This window comes from Panthera pardus, unplaced genomic scaffold (assembly GCF_024362965.1).
Source record: "Panthera pardus isolate Hobbes unplaced genomic scaffold, ASM2436296v1 HiC_scaffold_24, whole genome shotgun sequence".
Lineage (NCBI taxonomy): Eukaryota > Metazoa > Chordata > Mammalia > Carnivora > Felidae > Panthera > Panthera pardus.
The window spans coordinates 20,962,539-20,984,305 of NW_026526810.1; the positions used below are offsets into that span (position 1 = coordinate 20,962,539).

At 41.8% G+C, this 21,767-nt stretch overlaps 1 protein-coding gene across 2 annotated transcripts in view; it reads right to left on the reverse strand.

The window, feature by feature from the left end:
• The window catches only part of CYFIP1 (cytoplasmic FMR1 interacting protein 1), an 85,274-nt gene that overhangs the window by 42,869 nt on the left and 20,638 nt on the right, over window positions 1–21,767 (reverse strand). The window contains exons 13-21 of one of the 2 annotated variants that reach the window (XM_053888814.1): window positions 15,054–15,220; window positions 13,693–13,840; window positions 12,305–12,458; window positions 10,434–10,590; window positions 9,148–9,244; window positions 6,762–6,838; window positions 6,555–6,663; window positions 5,418–5,537; window positions 3,164–3,363 (exon numbers count right to left, since the gene is read on the reverse strand). In XM_053888814.1, the coding sequence (XP_053744789.1) occupies window positions 3,164–3,363; window positions 5,418–5,537; window positions 6,555–6,663; window positions 6,762–6,838; window positions 9,148–9,244; window positions 10,434–10,590; window positions 12,305–12,458; window positions 13,693–13,840; window positions 15,054–15,220 (1,229 nt within the window). Of the gene's footprint in view, window positions 1–3,163; window positions 3,364–5,417; window positions 5,538–6,554; window positions 6,664–6,761; window positions 6,839–9,147; window positions 9,245–10,433; window positions 10,591–12,304; window positions 12,459–12,730; window positions 12,879–13,692; window positions 13,841–15,053; window positions 15,221–21,767 lie in introns of both variants that reach the window. The other variant, XM_053888815.1, reaches the window with a different exon arrangement.

A 21,767-nucleotide genomic window follows, 5' to 3' on the forward strand; every position in this document is an offset into this window, starting at 1 on the left:
TCCTTACAACACAGGTGGGGCCCACTCACAGCCTCCATGGGCTCTGTGCTCACTCTGCAAACAGGGGTATTCACATCTCATGGGCCAATGGAAGAAATATGCCACAAGAGATGAAACACCCAAAGCTGCCCCTTCTGCTCACTGTCATTTACATCAGACATTGTGTGGTCTCAGGTAGCTGAGGGCTGAGGTGTGACCTGACACCACTCCTCAGTTACATATTGGATGCCTCAATGTTCCTCACACAGTTCTACCAGGGTCCTATAACTGACACTGGCCTGGAGGTTTTCTACCCTTCATAGTACCAACTTCCTAACCTGAGCCCTGTCAATTCTGTCTTTGACAATAAGACCCCTACTGCCAGCAGGCCAGGCAGCCTTGAATGGGGGGATGTTCTCCATCATCAGTCCCAAACAGGGCATCCAACAAGGGCCTATCTTGGTGGGCAGGGACTCAGAATTTGATCCATTTCCCTAACTCCACTCTTCCTCACCAAACTTGTGTTCATATGTCTAAAGTATCTTCCAGAAAACATAGCAGTTCAACACAAGAGTTTACGGCAAACGCTGGCTTTTCATCATCATGTAATCCTGATCCTCCTCTGCAGATCTTCTACACAGCTCACATCAATTCTGAGGACTTGACCCATTGAACCATCACCAAGGAGACCAGGGCAGTCCAACAGGCATAAAGGAGGCTCAGGGAACACCTTTCATTATTCCTTTTGCAAGATCTCTGAGAAATCCCTTAAAGGAAGACCAAATGCTAGATAATTTTTAAAAAGCCTGGGTAGCTCAGTTGGTTAAGCAACTGACTCTTGGTTTTGGCTCAGGTCATGATCTCAGAGTTTGTGAGTTTGAGCCCCAAGTCAGGCTGAGCTCTGTGCTTACAGCATGGAGCCTGCTTAGGATTCCCTGTCTCTCTCTCTCTCCCTCTACCCCTCCCCTACACACACACACACACACACACACACACACACACATACACACACACACACACACACACACACACACACACACACACACTCTCTCTCTCTCTCTCTCTCTCCCTCTCTCAATATAAATAAACATTTAAAAAATACAATCTAAAATAATACCAAAAAAAATCACAACTTCCTGTGTTGCCCAATTCCAACCTCACCATAACACCTTTTTTCAGCCTACTGATAGTGGAGTTCTGCTGCATGTAACCTTCAGAGACACCTGACAAGGCAAAAACAATTTAAGGAAAGGTAACAGAAATTAATTCCAAAGGTTCCAAATGGATCAACCAAAACAACTCTTTGGTCCTGCAAACATCAGCCATGACTTATACAGATTTTCAGAAGCAGAAAAGCATATTTATAGTCTAATACAGAATGACCCTCCTTGTGATATATCATGTGGAATAAGAATGTGTATATAACAGCATGCCTAATAGCACTCATTTCTGCAAAATAAAAAAATATATATGTATATCTGACTGTATGACAAAAACTGTAGAAGAAATACACATTTTAAAAAATGTTTATTCATTTATTTTGAGAAAGAGAGAGTAGGGAAGGGGTAGAGAGAGAGGGAGAGAGAGAATCATAAGCAGGATCCATGCCCAGCGCAGAGCCCGAACACAGGGCTTAATCTCATGACCATGAGATCATGAACTGAGCCCGAGTCGGAAAATTAACCAACTGAGCCACCCAAAGAGCCCCAAAACATTTTTTTAAGTGTTTATTTATTTAGAGAGAAAAAGAGAGAGCACAAGCAGGGGATGGGCAGAGAGAGAGAGAGAGAGAGAGAGAGAGAGACAGAATGCGAAACAGGCTCCAGGCTCTGAGCTAATAGCTCAGAGCCTGATGTGGGGCTTTGGACTCACGAACTGTAAGATCATGACCTGAACCTCAGTAACCAACTGAGCCACCCAGATGCCCCCCCCATCGATATATTTTTTAATGCAAGCAATCTCTAGGGATTTATTTTCCTCCTCATATATGTATATATGATTTCTAGCTTTTCTACAATTATAATGCATTATTTATGTAATAAAAATATATTTTCAGTTAATCCAGACTCTAACAATTTGAAAGATATCTGTTTCAGGAGACTAGACACCTTCAAAGAAGTTAAACAATGATGAGTAGTGTGTAAAGTCTGGTTCTGGTATATGCCCAGCCAGGCCCAGAAGCCCCCTAATCTGAGGAGACTGACTGGGACTCCTCCCCCTGTGGCTCTGGAAGCTATGGTCACGTTCCCACTACTGCTGCCTGGCAAGTGTCAGCCACCTGGGGCTGGTGTGATGGCATAGCCCCATGCACCTTGGGCCAAGCCTGTGTCCCTATAAGGAAATCCAACCTTGAGGTCCTAAATAGAAAATGGCAATAGCAGACATGATCAGACCACAGGAGGGCCTCCCTTCTGTCCTCGGTATGTCCTTTGAGACATAAAACTGGGCTTGAAAGTCAGTAATAATTCAGCTAATACATGGTGGGATGTTCAGATCTAGCAGAAAAGCCAAAGACAGTGATTTTTAAAAAGTGGTCATAATACACATACATACACACACACATACGTCTTTGGCACATGCTGACACAGAGCAGAAGGTCAGCTTAGAGTAGAGCACAGAGAACAAACCTGGACAGGTGGCTGCCCAGTGCACAGAGGCCAAGGCAGGGCTGTCCCAGGATTTGGGCCACATCAGGAGGCTAAACCACTTATCAACCATGCCACCCACATAACTGGCCACTTTTATGTCGTTCAACATAGTAGTAAATGGTAGGTTGGTGAGAGTGTGGCTCACCAACTGATCTTCATACACCCCAACATCCCAGAATGGAAGAAAAATAGAAAGTCACCCACTATATTCCAACATCAGGTAGACTGACAACGGTGGAGATGGTGCAGACCCTGCAGCTACTGTCCACGTGCACTATGAGATCCTGCCCTGACCTACAAGCAAGTGCCCCAGTGCAGTCTCTACATGCAAAGCCATAAAACATGCCCAGAGGCTGGCCTAAGGCTATACTTGCAAAAAGAGGAGACTGGGAGGGCCTGAGTACCCTGGACGTGACAAATGATAGGAACAGGGAAAAAGACAGCAACTTAATGGACAGTGTGGAGGCCCAGAGATATCCTGTTTAGTAACCCTTTGGAAAGGGCATCCAAAACTATCCATGAGGTTACATGCTCACCGGTTGGTAGAGCCATTATAGCAGTAGTTGGGCAGGAAGTCATAATTGAGTTCCCAGAAGACATGGAGGGTGATTCTCCCATATGGCGCTGATACATTGTGGTTGGCCTCCCGGAACATGGCGTCAAAGCTGTCCAGTGTCAGGTACCTGTTTAGCAGCTTGTGGGTCATGCGGTTGATTTCCAAGAGGCCATCCAACTCCTATAGGACCACAAAGACAGGGGTGTGAGGACAGAATTGAGCCCAGCTCATTGGCCCCCATTCCTTACATGGGCAGTGCCATGGTGCTAGGGTGGGCTGGGTAGGAGAGAATAGGATACACAGAGGTAAGGCTGGTGAGCTAGGCCAAGAATATACACAGTGGGGGTCTAGTAGGCCACAGGAGCTTGCTTCTTACACCTAAATTCATTATGTCCTCTCCACTCTTTTGGAAACACCCCTCCTAACCATGGTCACACCTCCAGGGCAATCATCCTTTTTTCACTAAGGAAACCTCTACACTGCCCCCTCACTGGCTTCCAACCACCCCTAGGGCAGAGACCACTAGGATGCATCCACCCCTGCCCTGCTGGCATGCTATGTGTCCTCAGGCATCAGCCTGAGTCAGCCTCTCTTACTGTGCACAGTGACAAAGCACAGTCAGCAAGTGCATTCACAGACAGATTTCTAAACTTCTAATTTGCTCATAAATATGCTTAGGTCTGTGTTATCCACTGTAGTAGCCAATGGCCACATAATGGCAATGAGAACATGGCTGGTCCAAACTGAGGTGCACTGTACATGTGAGTTACACACCAGCTTTAAAAGACCAAGTATGAAGACAAAGAATATAAGATATCTATGTAGTCATCCTGATTCTGTGGAAGAATATGAGGAGCACTGCTCACCCTATGTGGAGATGCTTGAACCCAAGTTGCTGAAGCCCAGTGCTCACTGACGCCTCTCTTGTTCTAGCCAAAACTGTGTCTTTAGTAATGAACAACCTTCCTTGTGTTCTTACATGTTCACTAACAATGTCTGAAGCCTTCATTCTTGGAAGATCTATTTGGTTTGGCATAAAATCCTTAATTCTCATTTCCTTTCCTTGGCTTCTGGCATGAATAGCTGTAGACAAAGCTCTGAAGACAAATTTTCTTTCTCTTATCACTCTGCTCAGATATCCAGATTAATTTTTTCTTTTCCTTTAAAATCTAATACTTCTACAGGGGCACCTGGGTGGCTCAGTTGGTTGAGCATCCGACTTCCAACTTAGGTCATGATCTTGCATCTCATGAGATGGAGCTCCACATCTGGCTCTGTGCTGACAGCCTGGAAACTGCATTGGATTCTGTACCTCCCTCTCTCTCTGCCCCTTCCCCACTCATGCTCTGTCTCTCTCAAAAATATAAACATTAAAAAAAAAATCTAATACTTCCACTGAAATATTCCTTGGTATTGGCCACTTTGGGTCAGTTTTCCCAGGCACATGCCACAGGCTTTTAATATATATTTATAGCATGTACTAAATTTTATCCATGTTTCCTGGAAACACAATTTTCAGGTCACACTGCTTTGGTTTTTCTCTTCGGAGACCCTTGTGATATGTATTGTATGTTGGATCTTCATTGTTAATCTTCTATATGATTTTCTTTCAAATCCTTTTTCTCTGTGTTCATTTCTTTTTGATTTTTAAAATTTTCCTTTTTTAAAAAAATTATTTATTTAGAAAGAGAGAGAGAGGAGCTGGGGAGGGAGGGGGGAGGGAGAGGGAGAGGGGGAGAGAGGGGGAGAGAGAGGGAGAGAGAGGGAGAGAGAGGGAGAGGGAGAGAGAGGGAGAGGGAGAGAGAGAGAGAGAGAGAGAGAGAGAGAATGAATATCTCATGCAGGCTTTGTGCTGTCAGCACAGAGCCCAACATGGGGCTCAAACTCACGAACTGTGAGATCACGACCTGAGCCAAAACCAAGAGTCAAATGCTTAACTGAGCCACCCAGAGGCCCCAAATTTTCCTTCTTTTATTCTCTTGCCATAGTTAGGTGTAATTTATTCAAGGTTAGGACTATTTGTTCTTTGAAGTCATCTTAGAATTGCAGCCAATAAGAATAGACACTAAAAAACGATACTCAGGATAGGCCAAGCTCGAGTAGTGCAAAGCTTTTGATTTCTATGCAAAAACTGAACCTACTATTGGTTCAGTTTATCATAAGCACAAAATTAAAATTAGCTCCAATCCTTGTGACCAGTTTCTGCTGAGCTTGACAAAGGGGAGAGCACTTACAACTATTGATGTCAGGTCTTCACTTTCAAATCGTCCAATGGCCAGTTCCAGAGACTTATACATGGCTGCTGAAACACGCTGAGTAATCAGGCGATTAAGGTCTATGGATCTGCCCAGGAGCTGGAAGATGGAGAAAGGAAAAAAGAATGAGCAATAAAAAACAAATGTATATATGTATATGTATATATGTATATGTACATCTATATACTTATACACCTATACAGATATTAAATATATCTGTTCCAGAATCCAATTCCAAAAGATAAAACAAATAATACACAAAATGTAAACATTTTAGATCAAATTATATATATAGGTGTCATGATCAAATACTCTACTTTCCTAGAGCTAAAATTCCTTCAGGTCAAAACCATAAAGGACTTTTGTAGCATCCTTTGCTGAATTTATACTTAACATCATGGAGAGAAACTCTGTTTCACCATACACCCTGAAAATCTGGGTCTGTCAGTTAGGACCCCTCACAATGGTGTTCAGGACCAACCCCCACTACAGAGCAGCCTGCGCATGCCTAACTTTCACAGTATTACAAGAATGAATAAGAGAAAATTATTCCCTCTCTACTTCAGAATCCTAAAAACATATGTGTTTCTCAATATCATTTCAATAACATAAACATATAGATACAATCCTGGTAGAAAATGTCTCAAAATGTGAATGGTAATTATCTGTAGAATTATATGCATTTTTCCCTACAGTTTTCTGTATTTTACTCATTTTTCTGACATACTGTTTTTAAGGAAACAAAAGTAAACACTGTATTTTTTATTCTTTGTTCTGGCCAAGAGAGAGCTCCTCTGTAACACTCAGCTGACAAGTGTTTCTCACCTTCATTCCTTCTAAGTTCTGAATTTTGGGCTCTTAGAGAGGACCCAAGCCCTCTGGGGCCATGCCTTTCCCCAGAGGTAGAACAGGACAGGGTGCAGAGTGCTACAAATCTTCCTCTGTATTTCAGGGTATCCAAAAGAAACTGTCTTTAAAATCTCAACACTTTACAAGGATCTCTCCACAGTAACACAACATACTGACATCTATTAATACCCAGTCAGCTCAAAGAAAACCACACTATTTCCAGTGCTGGCTCCATGCCTCACAATGCCCAGGAGAGGTCTGGCTCACCTGCACATGCCTCTGCTTAAGCAGTGTCTCATAGCGGTTAGATGGTGGGAGATGGATCGTTGCCCCTTGATTCTTGCATTCTGATCGTAAACGTTTATCAAGAAGCAAACTAGTAGAGAGGAAGAGAAGACATTTCTCATATGCTGTGAATTTTAATGGAAATGTCAACTAACCCAAGATTTCATGTCCAAATCATAAACCACATACCTTCCTGCCATAACCTTATAATATGCAAATATCTGGTCTGCCAGTTTATAAACAAATTGGTCAAAGCATAGATTCACCTGAAGAAAAAGAAAGCATATATTAGATTTTTATTCCCTAAAGATCAAATAACCCAACTTCAAAAAAAAAAAAATCTTTTGATCCAGCAAATTCCACTTTTGGGTATTTATCCAAAAAAACTAAAGGGGTGCCTGGGTGGCTCAGTCGGTTAAGCGTCCGACTTTGGCTCAGGTCATGATCTCACGGTCCGTGAGTTCGAACCCCACGTCGGGCTCTGTGCTGACAGAGGCCTAGAGCCTGTTTCAGATTCTGTGTCTCCCTCTCTCTCTGACCCTCCCCCGTTCATGCTCTGTCTCTCTCTGTCTCAAAAATAAATAAACGTTTAAAAAAAAAAAAAAAAAAAAAAAACCTAAAAACATGAACTTGAAAAGATATCTGCACTCCCATGATCACTGAAGCATTATTTACAATAACCAAGACATGGAAGCAACCTAAGTGTCCATTGATGGATGAACATATAAAGAAATTTTGGTATATATATATGTGTGTGTGTGTGTATATATATATATATATATATATATATGTATATATATATAATGGAATACTATTCAGCCATAAAAAAAGAAATCCTACCATTTGCAACTATATGGATGGACCCTAAGGGCATTATGTTAACTGAAGTAAGTCAAACAAAGAAAGACAAATACAGTACAATCTCATGTGTGAAATCTTAAAAAAAAAAAAAAAAAAAAAAAGAGGGGGGAGGGGTGCCTTGGTGGCTCAGTCGGTTGAGCGGACTCTTGATTTTAGCTCAGGTCATAATCTCATGGTTCATGGAATCAAGCCCCACACTGGGCTCTGCACTGACAGTACAAAGCCTGCTTGGGATTCTCTCTCTCTCCCTCTCTCTCTCTGCCCCTCCCCGCCTAGCACTCACACCCTCTTGCAAAAATAAATAAACTTAAAAAAAAAAAAGAATGCACAGAAAACAGACTGGTGGTTTCCAGAGGCAGGGGTAAGGGTAGGCAAAATGGGTGAAAGTGGTCAAAAGGTACAAACTTTCAGTTATAAAATGAATAAGTTCTGGGAATATAAAATTAAAAGAAAATCTTTTGTTAAGGCAAACAAAGGCAATTATTAGCAAAGAGAGACAAAAAACAACCTCAATTTTTTTTTTAAGATTATTTGTTTTGAGAGAGCAAGCATGAGCAAGTGGGGAAGGGGCAGACAGAGAGGGGAGGGAGAGAATCCCAAGCAGGCTCTGTGCTGAGGCAGGGCTCAATTCCACAAACCATGAATGAGATCATGACCTGAGCCAAAACCAAGGGTCTGACGCTCAATTGACTGAGCCACCCTGGCACCCCAAGAAATAAACTCATTGTCTAACACCAGCAGATTAAATATATTATGGTGTGGCCAGGAGTGACCACTACACAGCCACTGGAATTATGTCAGAACCTTTCTTACTGATGGAGAAAAACGCTTCATGTCTCTTAAAGGCAAAGGAGTATGAAAAAGTCTCTCTTTATCAAGTGTTCTCAGTGGTTTAATTGTATTTGGGTTCTGCTCTGCCACCAGGCTGTGTGTCCCAGGAACTACTGTGTGTGGTGGCATCCTCTGGAGCATGGCTGGCTGCTCTAAGCACTGAGGTTGGTGAAGACACACAGGATGGATAAACCCCTATGACTCCACCCCTAAAACTGTATTCTCCCTTGCAAATAGGGTTAGCCTCCCCACCCCACATGGTGCTCACAGGACACCATGTGCTCAAAGGGGAACCACTACAGGACCTGCAGGTGTCTGCCCTTAAGAAGCGTTTTTTAGTTTTTGCGAGGAGGCAGAGAAGGAAATCCAGATGCACAATGTAATTTGTTGAGCTTTAAACTGTCTTATACATTAAACTAGAAAATTTTTAAATTTTCTCCTTAGATTTATCTCCTTAGCTACATGTAGAAAAATTTAATAATTCCACTTATAGGAATTTGTCCTCAAAAAATAATTGAACACAGTTAAAAAATTAGGTGCAAGGAAGTTCATCAAAGCATTACTTACAATATGCAAAACTAAGAAACTAAAATGAAAGAAATAAAATAGGGGTTGGTTCAGTGCATCTACTATGTAGATGCACCTGCTTTAAACTGTGTTTTTAACAGAAGACAGGTGAGGAAACAGGTGCTTATGACATGCTGTCAATCATCACATGTGTAGATGCAGAGAGAAAAGTACAGATAGGAGGGTTCACTACAAAATGTTTATTTCAAAGTTCATTCTATTGTTTAAACCTCCTGTACTATTAAAGAAAATCTGCTTCCTGTAACACTCAGAGAAAAAGGAAATTAAAGTTTGTTAAAGGTGCCTGGGCCCTCACCTCTGCTTCAATTTCGTCGTAGAGAAACTGCTTGTTGAACCTGGTGAGGGCATAGTGTGCGCTGTCATTGTACAGGTCCAGGGAGTAGAGGACGTACCTGCAGAGGGGGCGAGTGGTCAGCCCAGCCTTCCACAAAGGGCTTTTCGGCTCTCACATCCCGTACTCCAAGTGAAATTTAACATTCATTGTTGACCTCTCACATGAGGAAAAACAGTTCTTACTTCAAACACCAAACTAGGTTTTTGTCCAGGATCCTAATGGACTAATAAGCCAGACAATCCCACAGATGGGACACACTTATGGAGGTCATGCCCAGGGCCCGTTGGGTCCACAAGGGCCTCCTGTAGCTGCAGTTCTCATTTATGTTTAAAGTTTCTCACCACAGAATACAGTATTTTTTATAACCACAAAAACAAGTTATTTTCTTATTTCTAAGAATGAACTGTCTGACTTAGCAAGAAAAACATAAAGGTCCCGGGTCCTACAGCTGACCATGACCATGACCAGCATAGCTTTTGAAAGCCCCTTTCCCTCTGCCCCATGTCTGGACAGAAGGCAGCAGCCAGAGGTCTCCAGTAATAAGGATCCTCTGAGTGTACAAGGCCACTCCCACCTCACAGCAAGGGAGGCTGTGTGAGCAGTGGGGTCAAGTTCAACTCCAAATATGCGACAAAGAGGCATGCCAAGGCCTCTGCATTAGATTTCCAGTGTTGTAGAACAGAGGATATGGCCACTCCAGAGAAAGTGGAAGGCCACCCTCCTGACCACCACATAAGAACTGATGTGCATAGGCAAAGACAAAGACATTTGCTCTGTGTGTTGAAGAACCTGCTGGGTCAGTTCCCAATCTTCCTAAGACATCTCCCTTTTCTATTAGTTTACCTTCATGGACCTCATATTTTCAAAATCTCTGATCCCCTCCGTTGGCCCTGAGTCCTGACCACAAAACAAAGCTGTTCAATTAACACTTTCTCTCCCAAATTCTTCTGGCTCAGAGGCTGTGCCACACGAAAGGCCAGGCCACATCTCCTTTTGCTGATCTTAGCTGAGTCCCCAGGGCCTTACTTGGACATGGTGGGACTTAATGACTTCTGCTATGTTCCAGTTGGAGTCTAAAGCCAAGAAACCCGTTACTTGTATTAATCTCTGAAGTCTTACCCCAAGTATGACAACTTCAAATAAAGTGCTGAAAACAGTCCAGCCCCTTCCTCCCTCTCCCAGCTCCCAAATGCCACCACGGACCCTGGTTACCACAAATAACTAAAACAGGCCCACAGGGCACTCACTCCATCATGGATGCCTCCTTGGTCTCTAGGATGTGGTCCGTCAGGATCCAGGGCATGGACATCTCAATGGGGAACTGGATCCTCCTGCCCATTGTCAGCTCCAGGAAGAACTCTCGGAACCACAACTGTGAAAGGTCACAGCACTGCTGCAGCGTTTCTTGAAGGATTCAAACGACATCACGTTAATCTTCTGCAAGCAGAAAAGACTCAGCAGGACAATCTCAGGTGGGAGGGGGGCATGTGTGAGATGCTGACTCTTTCAATCTCAGCCGTGAGCCATGCGGGAGCAGATATGAGCGGGGGGGGGGGGTCACACGGCACCTCACACTAGGGATGAGACAACCACGAAGTGGCTGCAAGCAAAGCCACCCTAGACATTGCACATTCCTGCTCACAAAATGAGAAGATTCAGCATCTGGCCCCTGCTGGTCTGGTATACCACCACCTGCCAATGGGACCTTGTCAACCCTGTGAGCTTCTTTGAGGGACTGGGAAGGGGGAAAATGGCCTTTTTATTTTTATTTTTATTTTTTTTTTATTTTTAAAATTTTTTTTTTAACATTTATTTATTTTTGAGACAGAGAGAGAGAGAGCATGAATAGGGGAGGGTCAGAGAAAGAGGGAGACACAGAATCCGAAACAGGCTCCAGGCTCTGAGCTGTCAGCCCAGAGCCCGACGCGGGGCTCGAACCCACGGACTGTGAGATCATGACCTGAGCGAAGTCGGACGCTTAACCGACTGAGCCACCCAGGCGCCCCAAAATGGCCTTTTTAAAAGGGGAAATAGGGACACCTGGGTGGCTCAGTTGGTTAAGTATCTGACTTTGTCTCAGGTCATCTCACGGTTTGTGAGTTTGAGGCCCACGTTGGGCTCTGTGTTGACAGCTCAGAGCCTGGAGCCTGCTTCGGATTCTGTGTCTCCATCTCTCTCTGCCCCTCCCCCACTCACACTGTCTCTCTCAACTCTCTCAAAAATAAGTAAACCTTAAGTAAGTAAATAAACAAATAATAAAAGGATAAATAAAAACCGTGTTACTTTATTTTAGGATAAAGATGCAGCATTACATGCATATTCAATACAAATCTATCTAATGCAAAACAGAAATTTTTTTTAAAAACAATGTTTCCAGGTGCCTGGATGGCTTAGTTAGGCATCCGACTTCTTGGTTTTGGCTCAGGTCATGATCTCACGGTTCATGAGTTTGGGCCCCGCATCTGCACTGTCAGTGCAGAGCATGCTTGGGATTCTTTCTTTCTCCCTCTCTCTCTGCCCCTCCCCACTCCTCTCTCTCTCTCTCTCTCTCAAAATAAATAAACTTTAAAAAAGTTTCCATCATTTGACAAGTGAAAAACAAAAGCCTTACTATTTACTCCAAACCCACTATACTCCCAGCCAAGATAGAGGCTTCCTGCTCTGAGGAAGCTGCTGCAGCACTGGAGTAAACACAGACTCCAAATTGACAAAGGGTAGCCACCCAATGCCCTGGTCAAGGTGATTTGCCACCTTCCACACATCAGTGCTCATGGAGGTTGTTTCTCATATTCATCACTATCTTGTTCTCGAGCCAGGTGACAGATGACATTTGTCTGTGTTTCTAACCTTGTATGGGTTACAAAGGCTTTGCATTCAGGTCACAGAGCCAGCTGCAGGCCCACGGCCCTCATCTTTCTAAGGGCAACGCCACATGGAAGGAGCCCTGCCAGCCGTGCATTTAAAGCGACAGGCAAGGAAATACCACGAAGGTTACAACATGGATCATTGTCTGGGTGTGTGAGGGGACCACAGCAGGGATGGTCAGCAGAAGCATTCTAGACAGTGTTAGCAGTGTTAGAACATGCTGGGCCAGACGCTGGTCAGCAGTAGCTCTTACCACTGAAATTAATCAAGTGAGTGTAGAAGAATGACTCTCGATGAAATTTTTCTATGTCCAATATGGTGGGCCCCTCAAGGCTACTTCTCAAGGTTTTCTTGGAACCACTTTTGTCTGCAATGAGGGACTCTAGCATGGTTCTCACCATGTAAAGCTGCATTATCCAAGGAAACATTTGTGGGGGAGAAAATACACATGGCACATTAGTTATACCAAACTCAGATAAACCACAAGAGAAAGACTACTGTGCTATGCCCTGACCAGAGCCAGGCTGCAGCAGTAAGCCTACCACTATGCCAGCTCCTCAAAGTGGGTCTGGGCGCCCATCTAAGTAGCCAAGTTGGTGCTGCCTGTGAGAAAGAACTTGTAACGGAGCAATTCACCTCCGTGCCATAATGTCAACAAGAAAAACAAATGATGTCTTACCACCAAAGGTTAAAAGAGGCGGATAGGTGTAGGACTGCCTCAGAAACGCGTTTACCACATGCAAGAGTCTTTCCATGCCCAAAGACTTGAGCTGCCTCAGCAGCTCGGCAGAGCTCAAGGACTCCGCCATGGTGCGCACCAGGTAGAGCTAGACATGGATAGATGGGGGGAGAGGTGGGAGAGAGCCGTTAGTCACAGGACACACACATCATGGGGTGGGGAGACACACATGGGAACGGAGGGTGGGAAGGGTGCATGCACACTGGACAGAATCAGGACAAGCGTCTTCCTTGGGTGGGCCAAATGCTTTCCTCCCAGATATTTGAGAGGTTTCATTTACAGCCAACAATGTGTTTTGCTGGTAGTTCTCTGAAAGATTGGCAAGAAGGGATTATAAAAACCCTCAACAGAAGAATGATGAGTTAAGAAGTACTACATCCCAAAATGGGAAGAGAAAAGCAGAAGGACATACTAAATCAGATATGAGAGTCAGAATAAGGCTGCTTTTGGGGAGCAGGGGGCTGAGCATGGCAGGAGAGAGAAGAGCAGTGGTGGCTTAAGACCAGGGATACAAAAAAGGTATATTCTTAAATTTCTAAAAGTTTTATCTTCAGAAACAATCATTTTTACGCCCAATGTAAAAATTATAACCATACATTTAAACACCTATCAGGAAACACAGCATAAATACGGACACGTAGACTTTCACCCACATTTTTGTGATAGGAGTTGATGCAGTCAAATTAAGTTCTGCATGCAAATGATCAAATCTGAGAATCACAAGAATGCTCCAGATTCACTTGGGCAGGGAACCAAGGAGCAGAAAAGGCACAGGCAATACTTGATCATCTTGAGCAGAAGTGGTGATGTCATTTTACTCCTGGTCTTGCTTACCAACCCTCAGCTTTGGGTTAGCCCACTCAGGGGAACAGATAGAGCAGGGGAGCAGGGAGGATGAAAACCTGTGTGCTGGAGGGTCCCACGGCACGCCGGGGTACTTTGATGTCGAAGCCACTCTTGGGGTCCTTCTCACCCCGCAGGGCTGGGTCATTGAAGGGCTCGTGCCCCGTCTCCCAGTCACACACGGTCTTCCTGATGGCCTGCAGAACACTAAACAGCCCCATCAAGTCATCAGTGAGGCATGGAGCACTTATAGCTTCAGGACTTTTACAATCACTGCATCTCCTCACCTAACACATAGCTGGAAAACCAATTTTCACACCTAATTTCCTTTGGGGACAGTGTGAGATATGATAATGGACCAGTTCAAAGTGAAATTATCTTTGGATAGACTGTTTTCTCTGAGACATTAGTAGCCCCAGAAGATCTGACTTAGCTGCAGTTTGCATCAATTAGCCTGGAAGTGGTGTTTTATTTCCTGAACACTGTCATGCAAAGGGCAACAAGAGGACAGACCACAAACATCCACCTAGGGAGCTGAAACTCGACCTCCCTTGGCTGATTCCCTGATTTCTAAAGGAACATGTCACCAACACAACTGTGGGGACTGGGTCTATGTCTCAGACACATTTGAAACATGCTCCCATCCCACCATGTGGAGACCCCCCCATAGGCACCACACTTGGCAGATGTACCTATCCTATCTCGTGGTGAAAATTCTAGTTAAAACCCAAGTTACTCTTAGACTATACATTTCCCATGTGGTTAGCTTCCTACTACAGCAAGCATGAGCAAAATGGGAAGACTCACAGTATAAAATTTTATTAATGCTAAAAATCATACCAAGCCAGGTGATAAACACATCAATTATAAAGCAAGAAAATGAAATCAATACACTTGTGAGCCCTTGTAAGCTTCATTTTACATAAATGTCTCTGAAAGACAACTTTAAAAGGCTAAATATTAAGAGAAAACTAGCTCAGGATCGCTACAAGATGTCTGCAATATCTATGTATTTTTTGGCCAATTTGTAGGACAGGCCAAAAAGAACAGAAGCAAAAATACTTAAAGACAACACATTTTGAGATGGAAAATGTGATGCTGGGCTTCCTGTCCCCACAAGCCTGGTGATTAGAATAATCAAACAGATTTTGAGACACTCTCCTGCCCCAAGATAAATACACCCTTGTCCCTGTGGCTCCACTGCTTAGACATTCTGTAGTTGATTTACTATACATTGTTCAGGTGAATAATTGTACCCACTGCATTACATTTAGAGGACATATACCAGAAGGGATTTTGGAGGTTGAATATAAATGCATTGAGCATAGTTATGAAAATGTAACTATATGGTTGTTTAAACTAAACTAATTCAACAGTTTTGGACTCCAAGCTCACAGGGAGGTATTACACTGAGGCTGACCTCTGGATGACATTCTTCTTCTTCTTGATGGCCTGCCTGAGTGGTTCCCGGAGGGTAACCTGGGAGAAGTCCTGCAGCGCAGCATAGACGGTGTGCCGGATGGCATGGTTGAACACACTCTCCATCCTGCCCATTAGCACCTGCAGGCCTTTGATCATGGCGATCACCTGCAGGGGGACACATGACTTTCAGTATGGTGGAGGAGAACAGGCGATGGCTCCTTCTCAGGTGATGCCAAGTTGCACCTAGAAGCTGCCTCCCTCTCATGCATAGTACCTTTCCCTGGCCTCCTATGTTTCTGCTCTGAAGCTGCTGCCCTGTAACTCTTCTCAGGAGCTCTGGCTCAGTAGCTGTCCCTATGCCAGGGTCTGACTCCATTAGACCACGAGTGCCTTGAGGGCAGGGATGGATCTGCTTCGCTTGACATGGAGCTAACAGAGAATTTGGTGACTGACTCAAAGCACTCCCAAATGCATAAAGGCACATGCCCTGTGAAGGACTTTAAAGGAAAAAGAACAAAAAAATTCCAGAAAGCAAATACGTTATTAGTTGGAAAAGAAAGAAGAAGTTATAAGAGTTTATAGCCCAAATTCCACTTGCTAAACAGTAACAGCATGCTAAATTAATATGCATAAAAAGGCCTGGAAGAAACTACACTAAAATGCTTAAAGTTCATCTCTGTGGCAGCATCATATACTGCGCTTACTACATACTCTAGTGTTCTATTTGTTTGCTTTAGGGATCTATTTGATGGTTCTGTGTTGCTTTTCTAATGGGGGGGGGGGGGATTTCTGCCAAAAAAAAGGCAAATGTCCCAATTCAAATTAAAACTGATTTCAAGGGGTGCCTGGGTGGCTCAGTTGGTTGAGCATCAGACTGGCTCAGGTTATCATCTCCTGCATAGGGCTCTGTGCTGATGGCTCAGAGCCCAGAGACTGCTTCGGATTCTGTGCGTCTTTCTCTCTCTGCCCCTCCCCTGCTCGCACTCTATCTCTCTCTGTCTCTCAAAAAATAAATAAAATATTAAAAAAAATTTTTTTAACTGAAATAAAATTCAAACCACTTTGAATGAAAATGAAAACACTACATATTAAAAATTTATGGTATGTGGGAAAAGTATGCTAAAAAGTAAAATTTTGAGCTTTAGAGGCATACATTAGAAAACAAAAATGTGTGAAAATAATAATAATCTAATATTCATCATAAATCTACAAAAAGAATAGCAAAATAACCCCCCCCAGAACTAGAGGTAAATAAAAGTAAAAATTAACAAAACAGAAAACAAGCATATCACAGAAGGTGATCAATGAAGATAAAGCTGTTTAAAAAAATAAGTAAACAAATAATAGAATTGACAAATGTCCAGCCAAGACTAATCAAGAAAAATAGACAAGCCACAATTACCAGCATTAAGAAAGAAAAGGGGATGATTACTGATGGGGGAAACAAAGGCAAGAAGGAAATGGCAAATAAAATTAAAATTCCTTATAACCTGCAGCCATTGACAAATATAGAGTAAAATGTTTCTCTAGGAACTCCCTACAGTCTTAATGTTCATGCTTTGCTAAAGGGAATAAACAACCTTAGCTTGACAAGAGCTAGGCCTCCGGGATCTTATGAGTCTTCTTTAGCACAAGAAAATCCTACTGGAAACTTCCTCTAGACTTTACATCCCCCCAACTCCCAAGTATATAACTATTCTATCCTCAGGGTCTGGGACAGCTCTTCCTGCCCCTGGGTCCTGTCCTGTGCTTTAATAAAATTACCCTTTTTGCATCAAGGATGATGCAAGAATTCTTTCTTGGCCATTAGCTCCGAACCCTACCATCACCCCAAAACACCTTATCAACTGTCACACAGTTTATAGCTATTAACAGATTATGTGACTATATCAACATAAGATAAACATACACGTCAATGGAATAGAAATAGAAGTTCAGAAATTTACACATTTCTATCAATTTACAGTCAACTGATTTTCAATAAGAGTGTGGAAACAATTCAACAGGGAAATATTACCTTTTCAACAGTAGTGGGATAATTAGATATCCACATGCAAAACACTCCTACGCAGGAAAGGATAAACTCTGAGGACTGAGATAATCAAACCCTGCATATTCCCAAGAAAGCCCTGTTTTTAGGACTGGCCCTTCCTTGGCCAACTCCTAGGAACTGAGCTCTGAGCCTCCGAATATTCTGAAAAGAGTGTTTGTGGCTACCTAAGGCTCTGGGCCACTGCAGTACCAGTGTGACTAGATAGTTTATACCAACAATGTAATTTATGGTAAACACCTATTTTTGCACTGGCGTCTGGAGTCTGAGCAGCTGAGGTCAATCATGCAGGCATGCTGCATGCCTACACTACTGACCTACATTATTGACATTATTAACCCCCTTTATTGAGGTTTTTTATTAAACCTGGACACTAAGATCTTGCGTAAGGTTCCCTAACTGGCAACATTTTTCTCATGCTGCCATTCATCTTTGCCGGGAAAATAAAGTACATCCTGCACAACTGCACTAGTAGGGGATACCTAGAAGTTTGCATCTGGTTTCTCCTAGACTATGCCCAGGTGCCTTTTGCTGATTTAAATCTGTGTCGTTTTGATGAAGGATCATAAGGCAAGCTGAAGGCAAAGTACAGGCTAACAGCAGCCCCTGGACCCACCCAGGTGGAATATGTGTAATATTCCTCAGACACTCCTGGCTACCCAAGAACAAAGGAAAGGGGTTTAAGTGCTTGCCATGGTAATACGGGAAACAAAGGCAAATAAAAAATTAAATTCCCTTACTGCCTATAGCCCATTGACAAGTCCTTGAAACTGGCAGAGTGACCTCCTTCTAGGAGCTCAGCTGCCTCAATGATGACACTTTGCTAGGGGCAAAAGAGAATCTTGGCTTAACATTATCCTGACCACCACAAGCCCCCCCCCCCAAACCTTTAAGTCTACTCTAACATATAAAAATTCCTTTGGAAACTTCCTATATCTCAACTTCCCCAAGATAAACACTGGTAATCAGACTCCAAGCCATGACCCCTGATATATATCGGAAGGGTCTCATGACTGAGGTTTTACTAAACAGTAATAAATGGTGTTTTCCTAACAGCAGCTAGCCCCTCAAGGTCCTGGAAACCTTGCTTCTAAAATTCCTTAGAGACTTACACTGTCCCTGCCCCCTTGCCAACCTGAGGGTATATAATCAGTTACCTGTCACAATCCCAGTTCACCTCTTTCTGCCCAGGGGTCCTGTCCCCGTGCTTTAATAAAATCACCTTTTTGCACCAAAGACATCTTGAAGAATGCATTCTTGGCCATCAGCTCCGAACCCCCATCATCACCCCAAAACTTCATCACTTTCACTGTAATAAATTATAACTTTGAGTAGAACAGCTACTCAGTCCTGTGAGTCCTAGCAAATCAAGCCCAAGGGCAATTTTGGGAACCTCTAACACAGCCCCTACCTCACCATATTAAAAAACTAACTCAAAATGCATCACACATTTAAATGTAAGAAGCAAGACTATAAAATTCTTATAAGAAAAGATAGGAGTAAATCTTCATGACTTGGGTTGGGAAATGGTTTCATAAATATAAAACCAAAAGCATAAGCAGCAAAAGAAAAAATAAGTAAACTGAACCTAATTGAAATGAAAGACTTTATGCTTCCCAAGACCCCATTAAGAAAGTCAAAAGACAACCAAAGAATGGAAGAAAATGAAAATCATGTCTGATAAGGAACTCTTTAAAATATATAAAAAACTCAATAAGAAGATAAAAATTTAATTAAAAAATGGACAAAGGATCTGAATAGACATTTCTCCAAAGAAGATTTATAAATTGCCAACAAGCACATGAAAATATGCTCAGCATCATTAGTTGTTAGGAAAATGCAAATCAAAATCATAATGATAATGAGATATACTTCTCATCCAGTAGGGTGGCCAGAACCAAAAAGACAGACAATTAACAAGTGTTAATAAGGATTCTAAGAAAGTAGAACCCTCATACACTATTTAGAGGAGTATACAATAGTGGTGCCACTTGGGAAAACCATCTGGTAGTTTCTCAAAATGTTAAACACAGAGTTACCATATGACCCATCAATTCTACTCCTAGGTGTATCAAAAGGAATGAAAACATGAGTCCATACAAAAGCTAGTCCACAAAAGCTAATAGCATTAATCGCAATAGCGAAAAAGTAGAAACAACCAAAATATCCATCAGCTAATAAATAAATAAAATGTGATACATCCATACAATGGGATATTATTCAGCAATGAAAAGAATGAAATACTGATACATGTGTGAACCTTAAACACATTATGTTAAGTGACAGAAGTCAATCATAGTCAGCCACATATTGTACGATTTCATTTATATGAACTGTTCAGAATGAGCAAATCTACAGAGTCACAAAGCAGACTGGCTGCCTAGGGCAAAAGGGAGGGGAGAATTGGGTGACTGCTAATGGGTACAAAGTTTCTTTCTGACATAACAGAAATGTTCTAAATTTGATTGTGATTGCACAACTCTGTGAATATCTAAAAAAAAGCATTGAATGTTTATACTTCAAAACAGATGAATTGCATATGATGTAGGAAAAAAATTTGTTAACAAAATAAGAGGAGAATTTATTATGAAAAACTTTACGACACATAGAAAATTTTAGGGGCGACTAGGTAGCTCAGTCAGTTGAGTGCCAACTTCGGCTCAGGTCATGATCTCACAGTTCAGGAGTTTGAGCCCCATGTCGGGCTCCATGTTGACAGCTCAGAGCCTGGAGCCTGCTTCGGTTTCTGTGACTCCCCCTCTCTCTGCCCTCCCCTGCTAGTATCCTGTCCCCCCACCCCCTCTCAAAATGAATAAATGTTAAAAATAACTTTAAAAAATCTTTACAAAAAAAATTAGAAAAATTTAAAAGATTCTTTGAACTCCCTGAAAATACAACTTACCATCCCTGAAAATACAACTTTCCAAAACTGATATAAAAAGAAATAGAAAATGTACATGGTAAAGAAACTGATCACCAAAAACCATCACATAAATGCTAGCAAACATTTAAGGAAGAATATGAACCTTACACAAACCACTACAGACAATACAGAAAGAAGGGGGCCCTCAATAAATTGTTTTATGAAGCCAGCATCCAGAAAACTAGAATGGATGGTTATAAAGAAGTAATGTTACCCATTCCACAGGTGTGGGCTGAGCACAGACTTCCTTCCCTAAAGTACACTATAAAAAGGGGAGAACAGGGATAAGGGGAAGGTGTAGGTAACTTCATAACAGAGAAACCTGATAATACTTCCTTGGCCAGGTGATCAAGGTCAACACCAACAGTGATGAGTTTGTTGACCACATGTACCTTTGATGTGATATGATTGAAATGGTGCTTTACCTCTGTGATCCTCTTTCCCCAAACCTATAACCCCAGGTTAATCAGATAATACCAATGGAGAAACATTCTACAAAATACCTGACCGGTCATTCAAAACAAAGGCAGTCTGAAAAACAACCCAGAGGAGCCTAAGGAGATATGACAACTGAATGTAATGTGGGATCTTAGACCAGAATTAAGACATTATGGAAAGACTAAGGAAATCTGAGTAAAATATGGACTTTAGTTAATAATAATGTATCAATATGGGTTTATTAATTATAACAATACTAATATAAAATGTGAAAAATGGGTGTGGGGTATACAGGAACTTACTGTATAATCTTTGCAATTTTTCTGTAACTCTAAAAATATTTTAAAATAAAAGGTTTATTTTAAAAGGGATAGTAAAAGACAGTTTCACTCATCAAGTTTGATATAAAAATCCTAAGCCAAATATTAGCAAACTGTATCTAACAATATATAAAGAGGATAATCTATTATGACTGAGTTGAGTTTATACCAGGAATGCAAGGCTACCTTAAACCTGGTCAAAACAAAACAAAAAAACAAAAAGACAAACCAACCAGTGGGGGGGGGACCCTCACAATCAATATAAATCAACAACATTAACACATTAATGGAATGAAAGAGAAAAGTCACAGGAGTACCTCAGTGGATGCCAAGTGTTTAATAGAAGTAATATTAACTCATAATAAAATCTCTTAGCAAATAAGGAATTGAGCACAAGTTCCTTAAACTGATGATTGTTGGCATTAAGAAACCTATAGCAAACACATTATACAGTGAAATGTTGAAAGCTTTCCCTTTGAGATGAGGAATGAGACAAAGCCTAGTGCCTCCTATTTAACAAGTAGGGATCCTACCCAGTGTGATTTAAAAAACAAATAAAAATGGAAAATTGGGATAAATAAAACTGCCATCATTTTCAGATGATTATATAGGTAGAAAATCTAATGGATAACTTATTACAATTAATAAATGAGTTTAGACAAGTTAGTAGATATAAAGAAAAATACAAAAAATAATTTACATGTTAAATAGCAGTGACAAACATTTAGAAAAAATTTAAAATAAACCATCTCGTATCAAACACCTAGAAATAAAGCTAACAAAAGATGTGGAAGAGTTTTACAGATTATAAAAGAGAATCTAAATAAGTGGAGGGATATATCATGTTCATAAAAGACTCAATATTCTAAATTTATCAATTCTCCCTAAAATGATCTATAGGTTTATTCATATATCCACAAAAAATTCCAACAGGTTTCACTGTGAGATATGAAAAAATGATTCTAAAATTTGTATGAAAAT